This window comes from Dreissena polymorpha, chromosome 10 (genome assembly GCF_020536995.1).
Source record: "Dreissena polymorpha isolate Duluth1 chromosome 10, UMN_Dpol_1.0, whole genome shotgun sequence".
Taxonomy (NCBI): Eukaryota; Metazoa; Mollusca; class Bivalvia; order Myida; family Dreissenidae; genus Dreissena; species Dreissena polymorpha.
Window position 1 is genome coordinate 47,802,269 of NC_068364.1, and position 20,849 is coordinate 47,823,117.

The 20,849-nt window shown below is 35.5% G+C and overlaps 1 protein-coding gene across 5 annotated transcripts in view; it reads left to right on the forward strand.

The window, feature by feature from the left end:
- LOC127847589 (guanylate kinase-like) overlaps positions 1–20,849 on the forward strand; it is a 47,738-nt gene that overhangs the window by 19,355 nt on the left and 7,534 nt on the right. For all 5 annotated transcript variants that reach the window (XM_052379605.1, XM_052379607.1, XM_052379603.1 and 2 more), the window contains 7 exons: positions 3,194–3,311; positions 4,861–4,980; positions 5,711–5,752; positions 9,023–9,119; positions 10,528–10,666; positions 11,417–11,501; positions 18,490–18,575. In XM_052379605.1, coding sequence (XP_052235565.1) covers positions 3,266–3,311; positions 4,861–4,980; positions 5,711–5,752; positions 9,023–9,119; positions 10,528–10,666; positions 11,417–11,501; positions 18,490–18,575 — 615 coding nt within the window. In that variant the 5' untranslated portion in view covers positions 3,194–3,265. The remainder of the gene's footprint in view (positions 1–3,193; positions 3,312–4,860; positions 4,981–5,710; positions 5,753–9,022; positions 9,120–10,527; positions 10,667–11,416; positions 11,502–18,489; positions 18,576–20,849) is intronic.

The following is a 20,849-nucleotide window of genomic DNA, read 5'->3' on the forward strand; positions in this document are numbered from 1 at the left end:
TCTGCCGAAACAGCAAACCTTTTCTTTTCACAAAACAACATTAACAACCCTTGATTCCTGGATATGACGGTTGAGTTAAAAAATGGTTTTGATCCATCTAGTAACATGACCGCCTGGGGAAGGGGGGGGGGTCATTTTCCTTATCTTTATAATATTATACTAAAAAAGCCTGTGAACACAGTCTCTAAAAGTCACTTTTTTTGGTCAATCATCATGAAACTTGGTAAAAACATTGGTTTTATTGAAATGTCGGATGAATTTAAAAATGGTCGTGATCAGCAGAAAAACATCGCTACCAGGGGATGGGGCAGTTTTCTCTATATGTTTGTAAGAAGCATTTTCCTTATATATATATATATATATTTAAAAAAAATCTGGGTATTAAAAACATGGCCGCCAGGGTGGGTGTGGCAATTTTCTATATAGGCCTATTGTGACTACTTTGGAACACCTTATTTTTAAAGTCAGTTTTGTCATGCTAATAATTTGAAATATTTGCTGAACAGGGGTTCTGAAATATTTTAAGAGTCTACTTGTCCACGGACAAGTTGGACCCACAAATTCTCTTGTCCGTACCAAAGAAGTACTTGTCCGTACTTTTAAGATAGATAAAGGAAAAGGTCATTACTAAATAAGCAAATAATACAAGCATACACTTTTGTTTACTTCTATTTTAAATTATAAACATAGTTAACTAGAAAATTCTCATGAACAAAAAATACAAGCAAGATGTGCCTATAATAAGATCACGTTTAAGTCACACATGATACCATCTCGGATATTTAATAATCTCAACATGACTAGACAATTCACTTGAAATAAAATAAATCTCCGTTAATTGTAAGTATATAATTATCTGCTAATAAAGGAAACTCCTTACAAAGTTTACATTCACACACATCGGCAACGTTTTCAAGCCAAGGAAATTCAATTTGCCAAAACTCAACAAATTCTTGTTTCCGCTTGGCGTCGTATGTTTATCATATTCATACTTGGCTTTTCTCTTCTTTTCCGACGCCGAACTGATCATTGGTCTGATAAGCGTCATGGCTTGACGTTGAAGTGGTTTTATTATATAAAAATTGAATGCAGGTCGTTAGAACATGTACATGTATGCGGCCATTTGCAATGTACGAAAAGTGTTATCTAATGCGTAATTGGCTGTTGCTATGCACATGTGTGCTGGTTTCTCTATTAAAATTGTTTTCTTATGCGTGATTGGCTGTTGCTATATATACTCGTGGACTGGTTTACTACATTAAATAATTATTATCGGAAAATAACCTACCTCCAGTTGAAAAAGTGTGCCAGTCCGCAGATTAATCATAAGCTATTTATATAAACTTTCGTTTTTGATTTTCGGAAAATAGAGTAGTTTTGTTTTCGAAAAAAAAAATACCACGGAAATTTTACTTGTCCCCGGACAAGTCAGCTTTCAAAAACTGCTTGTCCGGAAGGGGAAATTGACGACTCGGACAACTCGGACAGCATATTTCAGAACCCCTGCTGAAGAGTTTTAATCTTTGTTTCTTTCCATCTTAGTCTTTCAGGTGAGCGATACAGGGCCCTTTGGGGCCTCTTGTTTCCTTATTGGCAAAGTGCCATTTTCCTGTACTTTATATATAAAAAAAATCGCTGTATAAGGTCTCATAAAGATTGAGCCTGCATTGAGGCATGTTTGAAGCTTTTCAATTATTTTATATAAAAATAACATTTTGCAGTAAGTGAAATAATTTTTTATGTCCCCCACCTCTATAGTGGGTGACATACTGTTTTTGCCCTGTCTGTTGGTTTGTTGCTTTGTTTGTGTGTTTGTTTCTATGCGTCAAATTTTAACATTTGCCATAACTTTTGCAATATTGAAGATAGCAACTTCATATTTGGCAAGCATGTGTATCTCATGGAGCTGCACATTTTGAGTGGTGAAAGGTCAAGGTCATCATTCAATGTCAAAGGTCAAATATATGGGTCAAAATCGCTTATTTAATGTACACTTTTGCAATATCGAAGAGAAAAACTTGATATTTGGCATGCATGTGTATCTCATGGAGCTGCACATTTTGAGTGGTGAAAGGTCAAGGTCATCCTTCAAGGTCAAAGGTCAAATATATGGGGACATAGTGTTTCACAAACACATCTTGTTTATGTTATGCTTTCGGATGGTTTATAGAGAAATATCAGTGAAATAAAACTTATATTTCACTGTTTTAAACAGTGAAAAATAACTGTGAATATTATCAATAATTTTTATTGTTTCACCAGCACTATTTTTAGATATATCTTTGGTTTCCACATTGTAAACCCCAATTATACCAAGGGTTACTACTCTGCATTGAAGGTTTATAAAAACATGCGGATAAGGTTCCTTTGAACATACATGTAATAATATTTCATGGCGCACAATGGGGAATTACATTGCCGAAATGGCAAAAATACAAAAACCATCATTTGTAAGCATAAAATAAGAAAATTTGTTGGCTTTGGTGGAATATTGATTTTAAATTCACTCATGATCATAGAAAAAAAATTCTACGATCACTTAATTGTGAATTAAAATCGATAATCCACCAAATCCAACAAATATCATCTATATCTCTCCTGAGCACAATGTGCTCATCATGACTCTATGAGCTTTAGTTTTCTCTTTGGTCCATGATGAGTTGTTCATTGTTCAAAGCTTGAATAATAAATTAAATAAAAGCAAAAGCTTGTTAATTTTCTGGAAGTCACTTTTTCTTTTAAATTGGTTCCTTTCCGTTAAAATGAATGGCTCCAGTGTGGAGGTGGGGGGTTGGGCAAAATTAATTTTTTAATATTCATGAAACTTTGGATATAATTATTTTTATCAAATAATTTCTCCACCAAGAAAAATGGCTGCCATGAGTTAAGGCAGTTTTGTTATCCGGCCATAGACAAACCATTTTGACAAATACTCTACAAATCAAATGTTTAACCCACTCATCTTAAAACTTGCCAACAATGTTTAAAACAATTAATGGCGTTATGATATATGAAGTGAGTTTTAAATGATTGTGATTTGTTAAAAAAATATGGCTGTTAGTTGTTTGGGCAGTTTTTTTTAGAACTTTGGTGAACAATGCCTTATCAAGACAGTGCATGTAAGTTGGGGTATTAGGTGAGCGCCCTTATAGGGCCTTGGACCTTTTGGTCTTATTCTTCTCTTCTGTTTTAGGACTAACTGAAACCACAATACAAGGCGAACTGTGCATCCCTCAAAAACTGTCTGCTGGACCATCAGCATTGTATGCGTGTTTTTCCTAAAGTGATTTCGCTTGTGCGAACAATTTCAGGTAAAAAACTTTAATATTATTTGAAAAATAATTGGTGATCATTGAAAGATGCATTTACCAAGTTTTTTTAAGAGAAGGAATTTTTCTATCATATAACTGATTATTTTATTATGCACTTAAATTTTAAAGAAAATTGAGAGGTATGAACTTTTTATGCCCCCAGTAGGTTGGCATATAGCAGTTGAACTGTCCGTCAGTATGTCAGTACTTTTTCACTATTGAAGATAGCAACTTGATATTTGGCATGCATGTGTATCTCATGGAGCTGCACATTTTGAGTGGAGAAAGGTCAAGGTCATTCTCCAAGGTCAAATGTCAAATTTATGGCGTCTGTCCGTCCGAAAACTTTAACATTGGCCATAACCTTTTCGATATTGAAGATAGCAACTTGATATTTGGCATGCATGTGTATCTCATGGAGCTGAACATTTTGAGTGGTGAAAGGTGAAGGTCAAGGTCATCCTTCAAGGTCAAATGTCAAATATGGCGTCTGTCTGTCCGAAAACTTTAACATTGGCCATAACTTTTTCAATATTGAAGATAGCAACTTGATATTTGGCATGCATGTGTATCTCATGAAGCTGCACATTTTGAGTGGTGGAAGTTCAAGGTCAAGGTCATCCTTCAAGGTCAAAATTAAAAAATGAAATAAATTCAAAGCGGCGTTCTCATGAAGCTGCATATTTTGAGTGGTGGAAGTTCAAGGTCAAGGTCATCCTTATACGTCATATTTCAAGGTCAAAGGTAAAAAAAAAAAATTCAAAGCGGCATTCTCATGAAGCTGCACATTTTGAGTGGTGGAAGGTCAAGGTCATCCTTCAAGGTCATCCTGCAAGGTCAAAGGTAAAAAAATTAATAAATCAAAGCGGCGTTCTCATGAAGCTGCATATTTTGAGTGGTGGAAGGTCAAGGTCATCCTTCAAGGTCAAGGTCATCCTTCAAGGTCAAAGGTAAAAAAAAAATCAAAGCGGCGTTATCATGAAGCTGCACATTTTGAGTGGTGGAAGGTCAATGTCATCCTTCAAGGTAAAGGTTATCCTTCAAGGTCAAAGGTCAAAATTAAAAAAAGCGTTCTGATAAAGCTGCACATTTTGAGTGGTGGAAGTTCAAGGTTAAGGTCATCCTTCGAGGTCAATGGTCAAAAAAAAAAATTCAAAGTGGCGCAATAGGGGGCATTGTGTTTCTGACAAACACATCTCTTGTTATAAAAAGTCATCATAATGATTGCATTTGTCTGAAATAAATATTAATTATTATGAACTATATTGTATAATTAATAATCATAATGTTAAATTATGTATAAATTTGTATGTATTGATCAATATTGTAAGAAGTAATTTCTTACAGCACAAAAACAGCACCTAAACAAAATTAGTCATTTGTGATCTTTGATCATTAATTGCAGTATATTGGTCTCTGATTCAGGATCAGCCATGTCTAAACTGCGGCCCATAGTGTTTAGTGCAGTATATTGGTCTCTGATTCAGGATCAGCCATGTCTAAACTGCGGCCCATAGTGTTTAGTGCAGTATATATGTCTCTGATTCAGGATCAGCCATGTCTAAACTGCGGCCCATAGTGTTTAGTGGTCCCTCTGGAAGTGGTAAGAGCACCCTGCTTCAGAGACTCTTCAAAGAATATCCAGACAGCTTTGCATTCAGCGTCTCACGTACGTTGCTCACTTTTAACTGGGTTCCCAGCTAACCTGGAAATCTGGGAAAACCTGGAAAAAGACTTTCACTTTTTCCAGTCAGGGAAGAGTCATGGAATTTGGGAAAAGTTCCTGAAATCAGGGAAAAATCAGGGAATTTTGTTGGGTCAGACTTTCCTGACTTGTGTCGAGAAGTCCATACGATTAAAGCAGCAAATTGATTCCTCTGCATGCCTATGGTGGCTTTGTAGTATACATGTAGCTTAGTTTTGTCTGCAATGCCTATTTATTTAGGGTGTCTGAGACCAGAAATAGGTCAAAATTATGATCCTGGAATTTTTAATTTCCATCAGGAGGCAGGGTATCTTAATTGGGTTATATAGAAATCTTATGAAGACTCTATAAGTTACATTTTTGCCCTTTCACAATGAAACTTAAAAAGACCAGACATTACGAAAAGTACAAAACAAAAGTACCTGACATTCGGACCGGCAACATAACATTTTCAATCGAACCAGTCTTATAAATGTTGATCAGGTCGAAGGTCCTGCACTTTTGGGAATGTCTGAAAGTTATCACAACATCTTTACTGCTTTTGTATGCAATGTCTCTTGTAAGTTGCTCTCCATATTTTGAACACGTTTATTACTAACATCTTTGGAAATTACTAAACAGTGGGCAAGAAGTTCAATGTTTTTAGGGAAAATAAGGAATTATAAAATAAATCTCTTTACTATTTTTTTTACAGACACAACCAGAAAACCAAGACCTGGTGAACAGGAAGGTAAAGGTAGGTACATGTAACACCAGTTTCATCAAATAGATGTCAATAACAAAGACCCTATGATTGCTGTTTTAAAATTGAGGGATTATAGCGACTGATCAATAATACCAATAACCCTAAAAATGGCTGACTTGTAAGTTTTGCAGAGCTTTGTACAGGCAAATAATTATAATGTCAACTTTTATCTAGCCAATATTGTCAGCCTTGATGTTTCTTGATAATCGCTAAGTATAATGATGCTCTGATACATGTAGGTTATTGATTTCCACGTTTCCATAGCAGCAATCTAGGTACATGTATATTAAAGGAGATTGAATTTCCATAGCTTTTTCTGTTTCTTTCCCATTATTGTACTGGTCTCTGGATATTTTTATTAATTAAGGTAAACATCCCAGCAAATGCTTGTAAAACTGTACACTTGTTGCTATATTGTATATACTTGTATTTTAACACACAATTTAGTCAAGTTATAAATGTAAGACATCAAAGAAAGAATAATCTTTTGTATTACCCCAATGCTTTATATGTGTTGTAGTAATGTTACCCCCAGTCTATACTTAACATTTTAAGCTCGTCTGTTTTCGGAGAAAACCTGAGGTATTTTTATAGCCAGCTCGTCATGCCGTCCGCGTCTAGCTAAAACCTTGACATTTTGCTATAAAATCAAAGTGCTTCCACCTACAAGTTTGAAACTAAATATGTAGATGCACCTTGATGAGTTATACATGCCACACCCATTCTTGGGTCACTAGTCAAAGGTCACTTTGACAGATAAAAAAAATTCTCAGAAGCTTTCATTTATTCAAAACTGCACCCGCAGCAGAGCGTTGGCACCCGTTATGAGGTGCTCTTGTTCCAATTACTTGACAGTTTAGGCAAGCTTGTAAGAAAAGGCACTTGCTCCCTATCTATTTAACTTGTCCGGACTCTATACAACATAACTATGAATAGATTATCCCTTTCTTAGAAGTTAAATGAAATATAAGTAAAACTGGTTTGATTGAGGGTTTTCCCTGAAATTCTAAACACAGTTTTATTTCAGTTTAAAAATTAAACAATCAATATTGACGCAGGATCTTGATGTCCACCATGTTGTTTTCTTCTGGTTTGCAAAAACCTGAATAAGTGCAAGTGTGAAAAACTTGATTTGTTTAATACCTCAAAAAATTGTAGATAATTATTTTCTCACCAATGAATCAATAAACTGAATATGATAAAAAAATATTAGCAATAAAATTATGTTTGTAAAACTTCAGTGACTGAATTGACCAGGGTAGGAGTAGACTGTTACGGTATGAGTTGATTCATTAAAAAAAGCTTTAACCCTTTACCAATTAGATACGTATTTTTACGCAATTGTATTCCCTTAGAAAGTTATATTTTATTTAAGACCTTTCTTACTAGATTCAAGTGTTTAAGGCTTCATCTCCAAACCTAAGCTACTGATTAGCAGCTAACAGAATAAAACCAGACTGCAAGTAACTTGCAAGCTGTTCTGGTTTTATGCTGTTTAATTGCTCAAAGCCATTTTCACTTTGCTTCTGAGTGGAAAAGCTTCAACTCAACTATGATTATCCTTACAATATTAATGCCTCCCTTCAAAGAAGAGGGGTTATATTGTTTTGCACATGTCGGTCTGTCCACCAGATGATTTCCGGATGATAACTGAAGAACGCTTAGGCCTAGGATCATGAAACTTCATAGGTACATTGATCATATTTATTTATTTATTTTCAGGTCACTAGGTCAAAGGTCAATGTCACAGTGACTCAAAATAGTAAAATGGAGAAAGGTCAAGGGCTTACGCCTAGGATCATGAAACTTTATAGGTAAATTGATCATGACTGGCAAATGACCCCTATTGATTTTCAGGTCACTAGGTCAAATGTCAAGGTCACAGTGACTCAAAACAGTAAAATGGTTTCTGGATGATAACTCAAGAAAGAATGCTTACGCCCAGGATCATAAAACTTCATAGGTACATTGATCATGACTGGCAGATGACCCCTATATATTTTCAGGTCACTAGGTCAAAGGTCAAGGTCACAGTGACAAAAATCGTATTCATTCAATGGCTGCCACTACAACTGACAGCCCATATGGGGGGCATGCATGTTTTACAAACAGGCCTTGTTTTTTAAGAGTCTACACAATATTAATTTATTTAAGATTAGAATTTTTAGTGATGTCATTATTGTATGTGTAATTGCAAAAGTGTGGATTAAAGATTTGCCATGCTTTTACTCTGGCTTAAATAACCTGATAATTTTCATTTGCACAGTTAAATAAACATGTGCACTGTTGGGCAAGCTCTTGGCTTTTTTTTACCCGAAAATTAAATCAAGCTGTTCCAGGCATTGGGTTATAATGAAGATTGCATACGCAACCTTCTGAAATTTGCCTTTTTTCAATCAAGCTTCTTTAATTCAATTATAACTTTAAGTTTTAGATATAGAGAAGCAAACAAATATTGTTTCTGAAGAGTGTAACTTTTGTACACTCTTTCAGTGCGGGAACCGAATTTTGAAGGCCTTTGCAAACAGTTTGGATCCAGATGAGACGCCACAGAACGTGGCGTCTCATCTGGATCCAAACTGTTTGCTATTCTGATAGTATTCTTTGAAAAAAATCGAAGAAAATGCTAATTTTAGAAATTTAGCAGACAACATTTTAGCAGACGACAAATTTCCCAGCATGCAAAGGGTTAAACACAGTACAGCAACATATTATTTGGTTCAAACTTTCCGCTTGTATTGTATTGTATTTTATTGTATTGTATTTTTCATTTAAAGAATGTTCTTGGTGAAAATTTAGTTTAGGCAGAAAGTGTTGTCCTTGATTCGCCTGTACAACATAACAAACTAATCTTAGACAATACTTAAACGCACATTTGTGAAACTCAGTTTTCCTAGAACAAGGTAGCGCAGGGCCTGATGGCTTGTGCCAAATTTGATCACTGGAACCAGTTCCTATTGCTGTGTTTGATTACAGGAACCAGTTCCTATTGCTGTGTTTGATTACAGGAACCAGTTCCTATTGCTGTGTTTGATCACTGGAACCAGTTCCTATTGCTGTGTTTGATTACAGGAACCAGTTCCTATTGCTGTGTTTGATCACTGGAACCAGTTCCTATTGCTGTGTTTGATCACTGGAACCAGTTCCTATTGCTGTGTTTGATCACTGGAACCAGTTCCTATTGCTGTGTTTGATCACTGGAACCAGTTCCTATTGCTGTGTTTGATCACTGGAACCAGTTCCTATTGCTGTGTTTTTCAGACTACTACTATGTGGAGGTGCCAGTGTTTGAGAAGATGGTACAGGAAGGTGGTTTCCTGGAGCATGCACAGTTCTCGGGCAATTGCTATGGTACCAGGTAAATAAGCCATGTCAGGGAACTGCATGAATCAAAACGCAATGTACTGTAAAGCCAATAAATTTTGTGTGGTACGAATTTTCGTGGATTTGGTTGGTCTGCTGAACCATGAATTCAAGTACCAACGATAATTTATACATTTTTAATCCAAAATCGGTCATTTCCGACATTTTTCTTTTGTTGTCTGAACTGTTCCCATTTTCAACCATTTTGAAAGAGACATTGTTTGATTGAGTTATGCTAGTTAATGCAATATGTTGTTTAAAATCAAACAGGGTATTTAAACTGTACATCAACGCTTGTTCTCTTTCACGTGACGTCGTCAAATTAACAGTTTGCAGATTTATCACATAATGTCAATTAGTGCCAATTAAAGTTAAAAGAGACATAACGGTTTTCACACGTGTATTTTTGGGACCTTATTACTCAATTCTTACTACGAGGGGACCGATTGCGCTGAGAATTGCAAATATTTTCAAATCAACATTGATGGCAATTAGCGAGCGGGGACCCACAAGTGCACCGCTTTATCTCTCTTATTGACAATTATCGGCAACACTTTCATGCTTCAGTGCCTTGCTGTCAACACAGATTAGCAGATTATGCTTCGTTATTACTCTGGTTGTTTTAATACAAGTTAAATTATTTTGACGGTCGGTCTTCCCCAAAAATTTGAAATCCACGAAATTACGTGTCAACAAATTAGTTGTTTTTCATTAAACCACGAAATTTCATACCGTCGAATTTTCTTAACGTTTACAGTAAGTGACATTTATATTATTGGGTTTTAAGAAGAAATGTAATGTCAAGAGCCAATCTCTGCTTACTCGCTTCATTCAAGCAATTTTCTGTGGTGGATAAATATTTAGGATGATCAACATTCACATAATGGACAATAAAGCAGACATATATAAAACAGTGTATATTCCCGACTTACTTAAATATTTATCTGATAATATCTAGTTAATTATTGATCCAATTGTTAAGAAAATAAATCTTAACTAGATAGAAACTTGCAAATTTGTCATTACTGTAAATGTGCAAGAAACATGTCATCCCTAGTGATTCACAAATTGTGTGAGTTATTTGCCCTTGCATGAACACAAATATCAAAGCAGTGCATGGGTATTAACCCTTTCCCACTCAGAAGCAAAGTGAAAATGGTTATGTGCAAACAGCATAAAACCAGAACAGCCTGCGAGTAACTCGCAGTCTGTTCAGGTTTTATGCTGCTTGCTACCCATCAGTATCCTAGGGTTGGAAATGAAGTCTTTAAAACTTGAATATATTAAGACAGGACTTAGATTAATGTGACTTTCTAAAGGACTTCAAATGCTTCAAAGTGCATTTCTGAGTGATAAAGGGTTAATGATGTTTTCAACAAAGATGTAATTCAATTTATTTGCAGCAAAATGGCTGTAGAGAAAGTTCAAGCCTCTGGGAGGATCTGCACCCTTGATGTTGAGATCAATGGGGTGAAGAATATAAAGAAAACTGACTTAAACGCACGCTACATATTTGTACAACCACCTAGCCTAGAGTCTCTTGTGAGTTTATAATGTTTTGTCATTTAACCCTTTACCATTTAGATACTTATTTTAACAAATTTGTATTCCCTTAGAAAGTTTAAGTTAAGTTAAGACCTTTCTTACTAGATTCAAGTTTTAAAAGCTTCATTTCCAACTCAAAGATACTGATGAGCAGCAAACAGCATTAAACCTGAACAGACTGTGAGGTGTTACACTCAGGCTGTTCTGGTTTTATGCTGTTTTCACATAGCAATTTTCATTTTCCTTCTGAGTGAGAAAGGGTTAATCTTCTAAACAAAAACAAAGTTTTGTTATTGCAACTTGACTCTTATAAAAATTAGCATTTGTATTTTGGAGCCCATATTGAAGTCGGAAGTCACTTAACAAGAAAGAAGTCCAAAGGACAGCTATATCGCTAGCTGAGATGCTTTTGACCTTGAAGTGTGGACTTTGATTCACTCATTAACTTTAACTAAAAATAGAAATACCCGGTTTCTAATCCAAAACTTCAGTGTAAATGGACAAATAGTGAGGAATTGCTCAGAAATTGTTGTGTAGGTACACATGCAGACCTAACTTGGCTTTGCACATTTAATAAAATAAAATAAATGAGTTGATTAAACATTGAAAACATGGTTTAGTGGCATCACCATGTCTCATAGTCCATTTTTTGAAAGAGTATTGAAAAAAAAAAGAGAATAAAGGTAGTTTAAATTAATATTTTTAGATAATTACTTATAGCATTGTGAACATCTGTCTTCATTTCAGGAGAAAAGGTTGCGATGTCGAGGCACAGAGACAGAAGAGAGCCTAAAAAAACGTCTAGACACGGCAAACGAAGCACTGGAATATGGTAGGGAATTTGTTATAAAGTCATAATTCATCACAGGCTCAATTTTGTGATAGAAATAAGCTTCGCCCTGGAAAAACAAGGTTTATTGCATGTGCATATAGTTTTGTAACAGATTATCCTGTGCAGTCCGCAAAGGCTTTTCAGGGACGACACTTTATGCTTTTTTGGTATATTTGTGTTTAAAGGAAGTTTTGACAAAGCAAAAAATCCAGTTTAGGTTTAAAGTGTATACCTTATTAGCCTGTGCAGACTATAGAGGCTTAAATCAGTGTCAACACTATATGCACATGCATTAAACCCCATTGCAGATTGTAGAGGCTTAAATCAGTGTCAACACTATATGCACATGCATTAAACCACATTGCAGACTGTAGAGGCTTAAATCAGTGTCAACACTATATGCACATGCATTAAACCCCATTGCAGACTGTTGAGGCTTAAATCAGTGTCAACACTATATGCACATGCATTAAACCCCATTGCAGACTGTAGAGGCTTAAATCAGTGTCAACACTATATGCACATGCATTAAACCCCATTGCAGACTGTAGAGGCTTAAATCAGTGTCAACACTATATGCACATGCATTAAACCCCATTGCAGACTGTAGAGGCTTAAATCAGTGTCAACACTATATGCACATGCATTAAACCCCATTGCAGACTGTAGAGGCTTAAATCAGTGTCAACACTATATGCACATGCATTAAACCCCATTGCAGACTGTAGAGGCTTAAATCAGTGTCAACACTATATGCACATGCATTAAACCCCTTTGCAGACTGTTGAGGCTTAAATCAGTGTCAACACTATATGCACATGCATTAAACCCCATTGCAGACTGTAGAGGCTTAAATCAGTGTCAACACTATATGCACATGCATTAAACCCCATTGCAGACTGTAGAGGCTTAAATCAGTGTCAACACTATATGCACATGCATTAAACCCCATTGCAGACTGTAGAGGCTTAAATCAGTGTCAACACTATATGCACATGCATTAAACCCCATTTTCCAAGGGCAAGGCTAATATGAAGACTTATAGAAACCCAGTACTACTAGTTGGGCTCCAGTTTACAATATTGAGATAATTTTTATACAGGCAGTATTGTATCAACAGGTGAATAGTCAAATCATTTATGGTATGTTTTTTCATTCATTACAAGTATTGCAGGGATCAAGATTTGAAGATTACTTTCAAGCGCCAAAGAAGAATGTTTAATATAAACATTTTTTGATAAATTACACATGTGTACAGATACTCTATTTCTTGTTAAATTTCCATGAAGATTTAAACACCTAACACTTTCACTCTCGATGTGTTCCAGCAACTTCAATAACATGTACATAGTATCACTTAATTTGCATCGAACATCCTTTTTATGCCCCCCTTCGAAGAAGAGGGGGTATATCGTTTTGCATGTCGGTCCGTCGGTCGGTCCATCCACCAGATGGTTTTACGGATGATAACTCAAGAACATTTAGGCCTACAATCATGAAACTTCATAGGTACATTGATCATGACTGGCAGATGACCCCTATTGATTTTCAGGTCACTAGGTCAAAGGTCAAGGTCACAGTGACTTGACACAGTAAAATGGTTTCGGATAATAACCCAAGAACGCTTAGGCCTAGGATGGTGAAACTTCATAGGTACATTGATCATGACTTGCAGATGACCCCTATTGATTTTCAGGTCACTAGGTGAAAGGTCCAGGTCACGGTGACTCGAACCAGTAAAATGGATTCCGGATGATAACTCAAGAACGCTTACGCGTTCATGAAACTTCATTGATCATAACTCGCAGATGACCCCTATTGATCTCAGGTCAAAGGTCAAGGTCACTGTGACTCGAACTAGTTAAACGGTTTCCTGATGATAACTTAAGAACGCTAACGCCTAGGATCATGAAACTTCATAGGTACATTGATCATGACTCGCAGATGACCAGGGCTAGTGCTGGCCCAAAATTTCTTTGAGCCAACCAATTTTCGTTTTTTCGGCGCGCGAAAACTGGTTTTGAAATAATAATTTATAAAATCAACTTGCTTATATTTCTTTTAATGACAACAAGGGCATATCACATATCATAATATAACATACAGTTTTCAATACAGAAATAATGATTATGGTACTTGTCAAAGTACAAACATAAGTTATTTTATACATCCCAATTTTGAAATCCTGAAAATTAGGCCGGGAGTCTTGGAACCGCAGCCGTAGGAACCATTGAACCCTAAAGGAATAAAGGGCAGAACCTCCACCTTACCCAGAGCCCTTACTAATTGTTTTTTTATAGTCTTTCCAATTGCAATTTCAGGTGAATACAATTCGATATATTATAAACTTCACCGTTTGTATAACCACATGTGTATTCGTCATTCTATTTCTTCTATAAAGAACTTCGAAAATAAATTATTATCGACAAAAAATAATGTATCCGAAAACGACCGTCCAAAAAAGTGTGTGCGTTTTGCACATGAAATAAATGTGAATATCGTTTGACTGCAGACAATGAACACCAGTAACCTAGCAAATACGTAATTAATATACAATTTGATTGACATATTGCTGAACAATAGCACTGTTTGTGGGTAAAAAACAACTAAATTATCACCTTTTTATTTCAAACGATAATCGAAAAAAAACTGAGAAGTGTTACAGCATCGACATAGAACTAATTATTTAATTAGGCCTATCATCCTTTAATTCAGATCAATAGTCAGTAGAAAGCGGTAAAGTGATAATCATAGAAATTATTTATTTATTATTACGCTTCTTTTTCATTAGTTTATCTTTAAATAGGACGTTTGCCATCGGCCGCTATATTGTTAGCAGACGACAATACAAACTGTGTATTTCAAGTATCCAGCGTCTGAGCATGAATGACCCAATATTATGTGTGAGCGAACTCAATGTTGATTGGCCAGCTACCACGTGCGCTTCAATAATAATAAGGTCAAGCGATGGCTCATATTCTGATGCAGACCTGTTTTCGTTTATTGTTCAATTGTGAACACTTTTATTGAAACAAAGAGAACACTATAGAAAACCAGTCTGGATTTAAATGGCGGATGTTTTCAATGAAATTTTACGAGATTTTAGCATTTTCGCAAATCAGATTTTTCTTGAGCCAAATTCTCAATATTTTCGCAAATGGCTCAAATGGCAAACGACAGCGCGAGCCCTGGATGACCCAATGATTTTCAGGTCACTAGGTCAAAGATCAAGGTCACGGTGACTCGAACCACTAATTTTGGTTTCCAGATAATAACTCAAGAATGCCTAGGCCTAGGATCATAAAACTCCATAGGTACATTGATCATGACTCGCAGATGACCCCTATTGATTTTCAGGTCACAAGGTCAAGGTCACATTGACAAAAAACGTATTCACACAATGGCTGCCACTACAACTGACAGCCCATATGGGGGGCATGCATGTTTTACAAACAGCCCTTGTAATTAGAAAAGGTATTAACAAGGACTCTGTTACTGATGTATGGAACTGGTTTACCAAGGACTCTGTTACTTATTTATGGTACTGGTTTACCAAGGACTCTGTTACTTATTTATGGTACTGGTTTACCAAGGACTCTGTTACTTATTTATGGTACTGGTTTAACAAGGACTCTGCTACTGTTTAATGGTACTGGTTCACCAAGGACTCTGTTACTGATTTATGGTACTTGTTTACCAAGGACTCTGTTACTGACGTATGGTACTTGTTTACTAAGGACTCTGTTACTGATTTATGGTACTGGTTTACCAAGGACTATATTACTGATTTATGGTACTGGTTTACCAAGGACTATGTTACTGATGTATGGTACTGGTTTACCAAGGACTATGTTACTGATGTATGGTACTGGTTTACCAAGGACTCTGTTACTGATTTATGGTATTGGTTTACCAAGGACTATATTGCTGATTTCTGGTACTGGTTTACCAAGGACTATATTACTGATTTATGGTACTGGTTTACTGAGGACTATGTTACTGATTTATGGTACTGGTTTACCAAGGACTATATTACTGATTTATGGTACTGGTTTACCAAGGACTCTGTTACTGATGTATGGTACTGTTTTACCAAGGACTCTGTAACTGATTAATGGTACTGGTTTACCAAGGACTCTGTTACTGATGTATGGTACTGTTTTACCAAGGACTCTGTTACTGATTTATGGTACTGGTTTACCAAGGACTCTGTTACTGATTTATGGTACTGGTTTACTGAGGACTCGGTTACTGATTTATGGTAATAGTTGACCAAGGACTCTGTTACTGATGTTTGGTACTTGTTTACCAAGGACTTTGTTAATGATTTATGGACTGGTTTACCAAGGACTCTGTTACTGATTTATGGTAATAGTTGACCAAGGACTCTGTTACTGATGGTTGGTACTGGTTTACTAAGGACTCTGTTACTGATTTGTGGTACTGGTTTACCAAGGACTCGGTTACTGATTTATGGTAATAGTTGACCAAGGACTCTGTTACTGATTTATGGACTGGTTTACCAAGGACTCTGTTACTGATTTATGGTACGGGTTTACCAAGGATTCTGTTAATGATTTATGGTACTGGTTTACCAAGGACTCTGTTACTGATTTATGGTACTTGTTTACCAAGGACTCTGTTAATGATTTATGGTACTGGTTTACCAAGGACTCTGTTACTGATTTATAGTACTGGTTTACCAAGGACTCTATTAATGATTTATGGTTATAGTTGACCAAGGACTCTGTTACTGATTAATGGTACTGGTTTACCAAGGACTTTGTTAATGATTTATGGTACTGCTTTACCAAGGACTATGTTAATGATTTATGGTACTGGTTTACCAAGGACTCTGTTAATGATTTATGGAACTGGTGTACCAAGGGCTCTGTTACTGATTTATGGTAATAGTTGACCAAGGACTCTGTTACTGATTTATGGAACTGGTTTACCAAGGACTGTGTTACTGATTTATGGACTGGTTTACCAAGGACTCTGTTACTGATTTATGGTACTGGTTTACCAAGGACTCTGTTAATGATTTATGGTAATAGTTGACCAAGGACTCTGTTACTGATTTATGGACTGGTTTACCAAGGACTCTGTTACTGATTTATGGTAATAGTTGACCAAGGACTCTGTTACTGATTTATGGTACTGGTTTACCAAGGACTCTGTTAATGATTTATGGTACTGGTTTACCAAGGACTCTGTTAATGATTTATGGTACTGGTTTACCAAGGACTCTGTTAATGATTTATGGTTCTGGTTTACCAAGGACTCTGTTACTGATTTATGGTAATAGTTCACCAAGGACTCTGTTACTGATTTATGGAACTGGTTTACCAAGGACTGTGTTACTGATTTATGGTACTGGCTTACCAAGGACTCTGTTAATGATTTATGGTACTGGTTTACCAAGGACTCTGTTAATGATTTATGGTACTGGTTTACCAAGGACTCTGTTAATGATTTATGGTACTGGTTTACCAAGGACTCTTTTACTGATTTATGGTACTGGTTTACCAAGGACTCTGTTAATGATTTATGGACTGGTTTACCAAGGACTCTGTTACTGATTTATGGTACTGGTTTACCAAGGACTCTGTTAATGATTTATGGTAATAGTTGACCAAGGACTCTGTTACTGATTTATGGACTGGTTTACCAACGACTCTGTTACTGATTTATGGTACTGGTTTACCAAGGACTCTGTTACTGATTTATGGTAATAGTTGACCAAGGACTATGTTACTGATTTATGGACTGGTCTACCAAGGACTATGTTACTTATTTATGGTACTGGTTTACCAAGGACTCTGTTAATGATTTATGGTACTGGTTTACCAAGGACTCTGTTACTGATTTATGGTACTGGTTTACCAAGGACTCTGTTAATGATTTATGGTAATAGTTGACCAAGGACTCTGTTACTGATTTATGGACTGGTTTACCAAGGACTCTGTTACTGATTTATGGTAATAGTTGACCAAGGACTCTGTTACTGATTTATGGTACTGGTTTACCAAGGACTCTGTTAATGATTTATGGTACTGGTTTACCAAGGACTCTGTTAATGATTTATGGTACTGGTTTACCAAGGACTCTGTTAATGATTTATGGTTCTGGTTTACCAAGGACTCTGTTACTGATTTATGGTAATAGTTCACCAAGGACTCTGTTACTGATTTATGGAACTGGTTTACCAAGGACTGTGTTACTGATTTATGGTACTGGCTTACCAAGGACTCTGTTAATGATTTATGGTACTGGTTTACCAAGGACTCTGTTAATGATTTATGGTACTGGTTTACCAAGGACTCTGTTAATGATTTATGGTACTGGTTTACCAAGGACTCTTTTACTGATTTATGGTACTGGTTTACCAAGGACTCTGTTAATGATTTATGGACTGGTTTACCAAGGACTCTGTTACTGATTTATGGTACTGGTTTACCAAGGACTCTGTTAATGATTTATGGTAATAGTTGACCAATGACTCTGTTACTGATTTATGGACTGGTTTACCAACGACTCTGTTACTTATTTATGGTACTGGTTTACCAAGGACTCTGTTACTGATTTATGGTAATAGTTGACCAAGGACTCTGTTACTGATTTATGGACTGGTCTTCCAAGGACTATGTTACTTATTTATGGTACTGGTTTACAAGGACTATGTTACTGATCTATGGTACTGGTTTACCAAGGACTCTGTTACTGATTTATGGTACTGGTTTACCAAGGACTCTGTTACTGATTTATGGTACTGGCTTTGCAGTGAATGGTAATCTCAATAAGACTAATGTTTTAAAGAAAATTAATTAGCTTGAATATTGTAGATTATTCAAATTTAAGTATATTAACAAAACACATACTTATTATGCATTTTATTTTCTCTCATCTTCATATTGTTTTAAAGTGAAGTAATATTCACACATGGTTGTGGGTCTCATTTTCTCAATCAAACTTTTTGTGTTCACAGCCAAACTACCCGGCTCCTACGATCACATCATTATCAACGATGATCTGGACGTAGCATATGAAAAACTCAAAGGCATTTTATCAACGGTGAGTATACATAGTTTTCTGCATTCAAGCCAGCAACCACCAACACATTATTTGACTTAATAATTTAAAAAGATACCATACACATACGAAACCACAAAGAAAAGTTAGGGATATAAATTGAAGCAGAATTTCGCTTTTTCATGCATGCAGATTGCGATTTTCTCAAGTTTTACTTGAGATAGCAACCATGGTGTATTGCATTTTTATTTACATGTTTTTCATTTATAATTAAGAGTAATTTTTTTAGTTAGATATGTGACATTGCTTGAAAAAACGTTTGTTTTTAAGTATTTTACTATATTCTTAAGTTAAATAATAAGTTGGTGAATATGGTTCTTCCTCTCTTACTCTATTACAGAGTATGTTAGTAACCTTTAGTACCTTTGCCCCTTTTTAGGCCTTAAGTACAGTTCATTATCCGTTTGCAAACCTTTTATTGCCCTTGAATAGTTCTGAGAAGGATTTTGTTCGTCTGCAGTCTTTTTTGTTTGTCTGCAATCTTTTGTGTACTCTACCTTTCTCATTCCTTTGTAGTAGAAGCAATGCTGGTTATATTATTGATTGGTGTTCAGCCGCATTTGTATATTTAATTGCTTACCATAAGTACCAGGAAACAACAGAAAATAAAAGTTCCTAATGAACAAAAAGGTGCTTTATTCTGAAAACATATGCCATTAAAGCTTGTTTAAACTTATCAATAAATGAGCTCTCCTGCAATTGTAACTTGGCTGAAAATGGCCCAGGTAAGGGTATTTGAAAAAGTGCTGGCTAGATTTGGGTTACAATAAACTATTTAAAAATTATGTTAACTAAAGTTCGTAGAGAGCTTAAGCATTATGTAAAAGGGTTATCCATATGATAGCCTGCAAGTTTAGTTATGTTTTTAGATAAGTCTTAATTTTTTAAGCATAATTGATTGGGTTAAAACATGATTAATATGCAAATTTAAGAATGGAAATGAATTATTTTTGTTTTGTTTTATACAGCTCTATATAAACCTTTTGTGGGGAATTTTACTCATTAAAGTGACAGTTCATAGCTATACTTATGGGAAAAATTGGTAAGAAAACGTGTTTTTATTGAGGAAAGCACTGAAAATCCATGATGAAAACAAACAATTTAGCGATTTTTTTTTGGACGGTAAAGCACGAAAACAACCTTATTAATATTCATGATTTGACATGTTAATTCAAACCTAAACAAACACAATTGCAGATACAAGGGAATTTAGCGGAGAGAAGTTTAAAACAAATGCAAATACATCTGTTACAGACGGAAACTGAGTTGCAACTCTACATTTTTGCTAAATCTATGTATTTATCTTCCATATGCTAATAATATTTAGCGAAAGCTAAATATAGATTATGATATAATTTGCATAACTCGCGACACTGCAATTATTTTTGCCTATTTCATGTATTTATGATCATTTATATATTATTTTATTTATTATAACTGATTTTGACCAGGTTTTCGAAGTCAACCTTGATAAAAAAATATATTTAAATAAATTTATGTTAAGTTTTTTTCTCGCTATATACGATTTATTGCAAAACAACATCAATTCCGCGAACTGTCACTTTAACAATCCTTGCCTGAGGTAGCAGAATAATTAGTTACTTATTAACATCTATCAATTAAAAAACTACTACAACTGTTCTTTATTTACTTATTAAGTTCAGATGCCATGGTACTATTCTTTTGTTGGTAGATATTGTGGCATTTGTAAATTAATTTACCAAGTCTTGATTAAAGTTTGTCTGAAAAATAAATCAAGAAACAAAATGCATCAAGAAAAGGGATGTTATGATGCACAAATGATGCTGGTTTTATATATAGCTCTGCAGTTATGTTATGTGTTCATTGTACATGTATGAACTGTAATGAAGTACATGTACCGTTTTCTTGTTTTTAGCTCACCTGAGCACAACGTGCTCATGGTGAGCTATTGTGATCGCCTTTTGTCCGTCGTGCGTCGTCAACATTTACCTTGTTAACACTCTAGAGGCCACATTTATTGTCCAATCTTCATGAAATTTACTCAGAACATGTGTCCCCATAATATCTTGGACGAGTTCGAAAATGGTTCCGGTTGATTGAAAAACATGGCCGCCAGGGGGCGTAGCAGTTTTCCTTATATGGCTATAGTAAAACCTTGTTAACACTTTAGAAGTCACATTTATTGTGCGATCTTCATGAAATTTGTCAGAACATGTGTCCCAATAATATCTTGGACGAGTTAGAAAATGGTTCCGGTTGGTTGAAAAACATGGC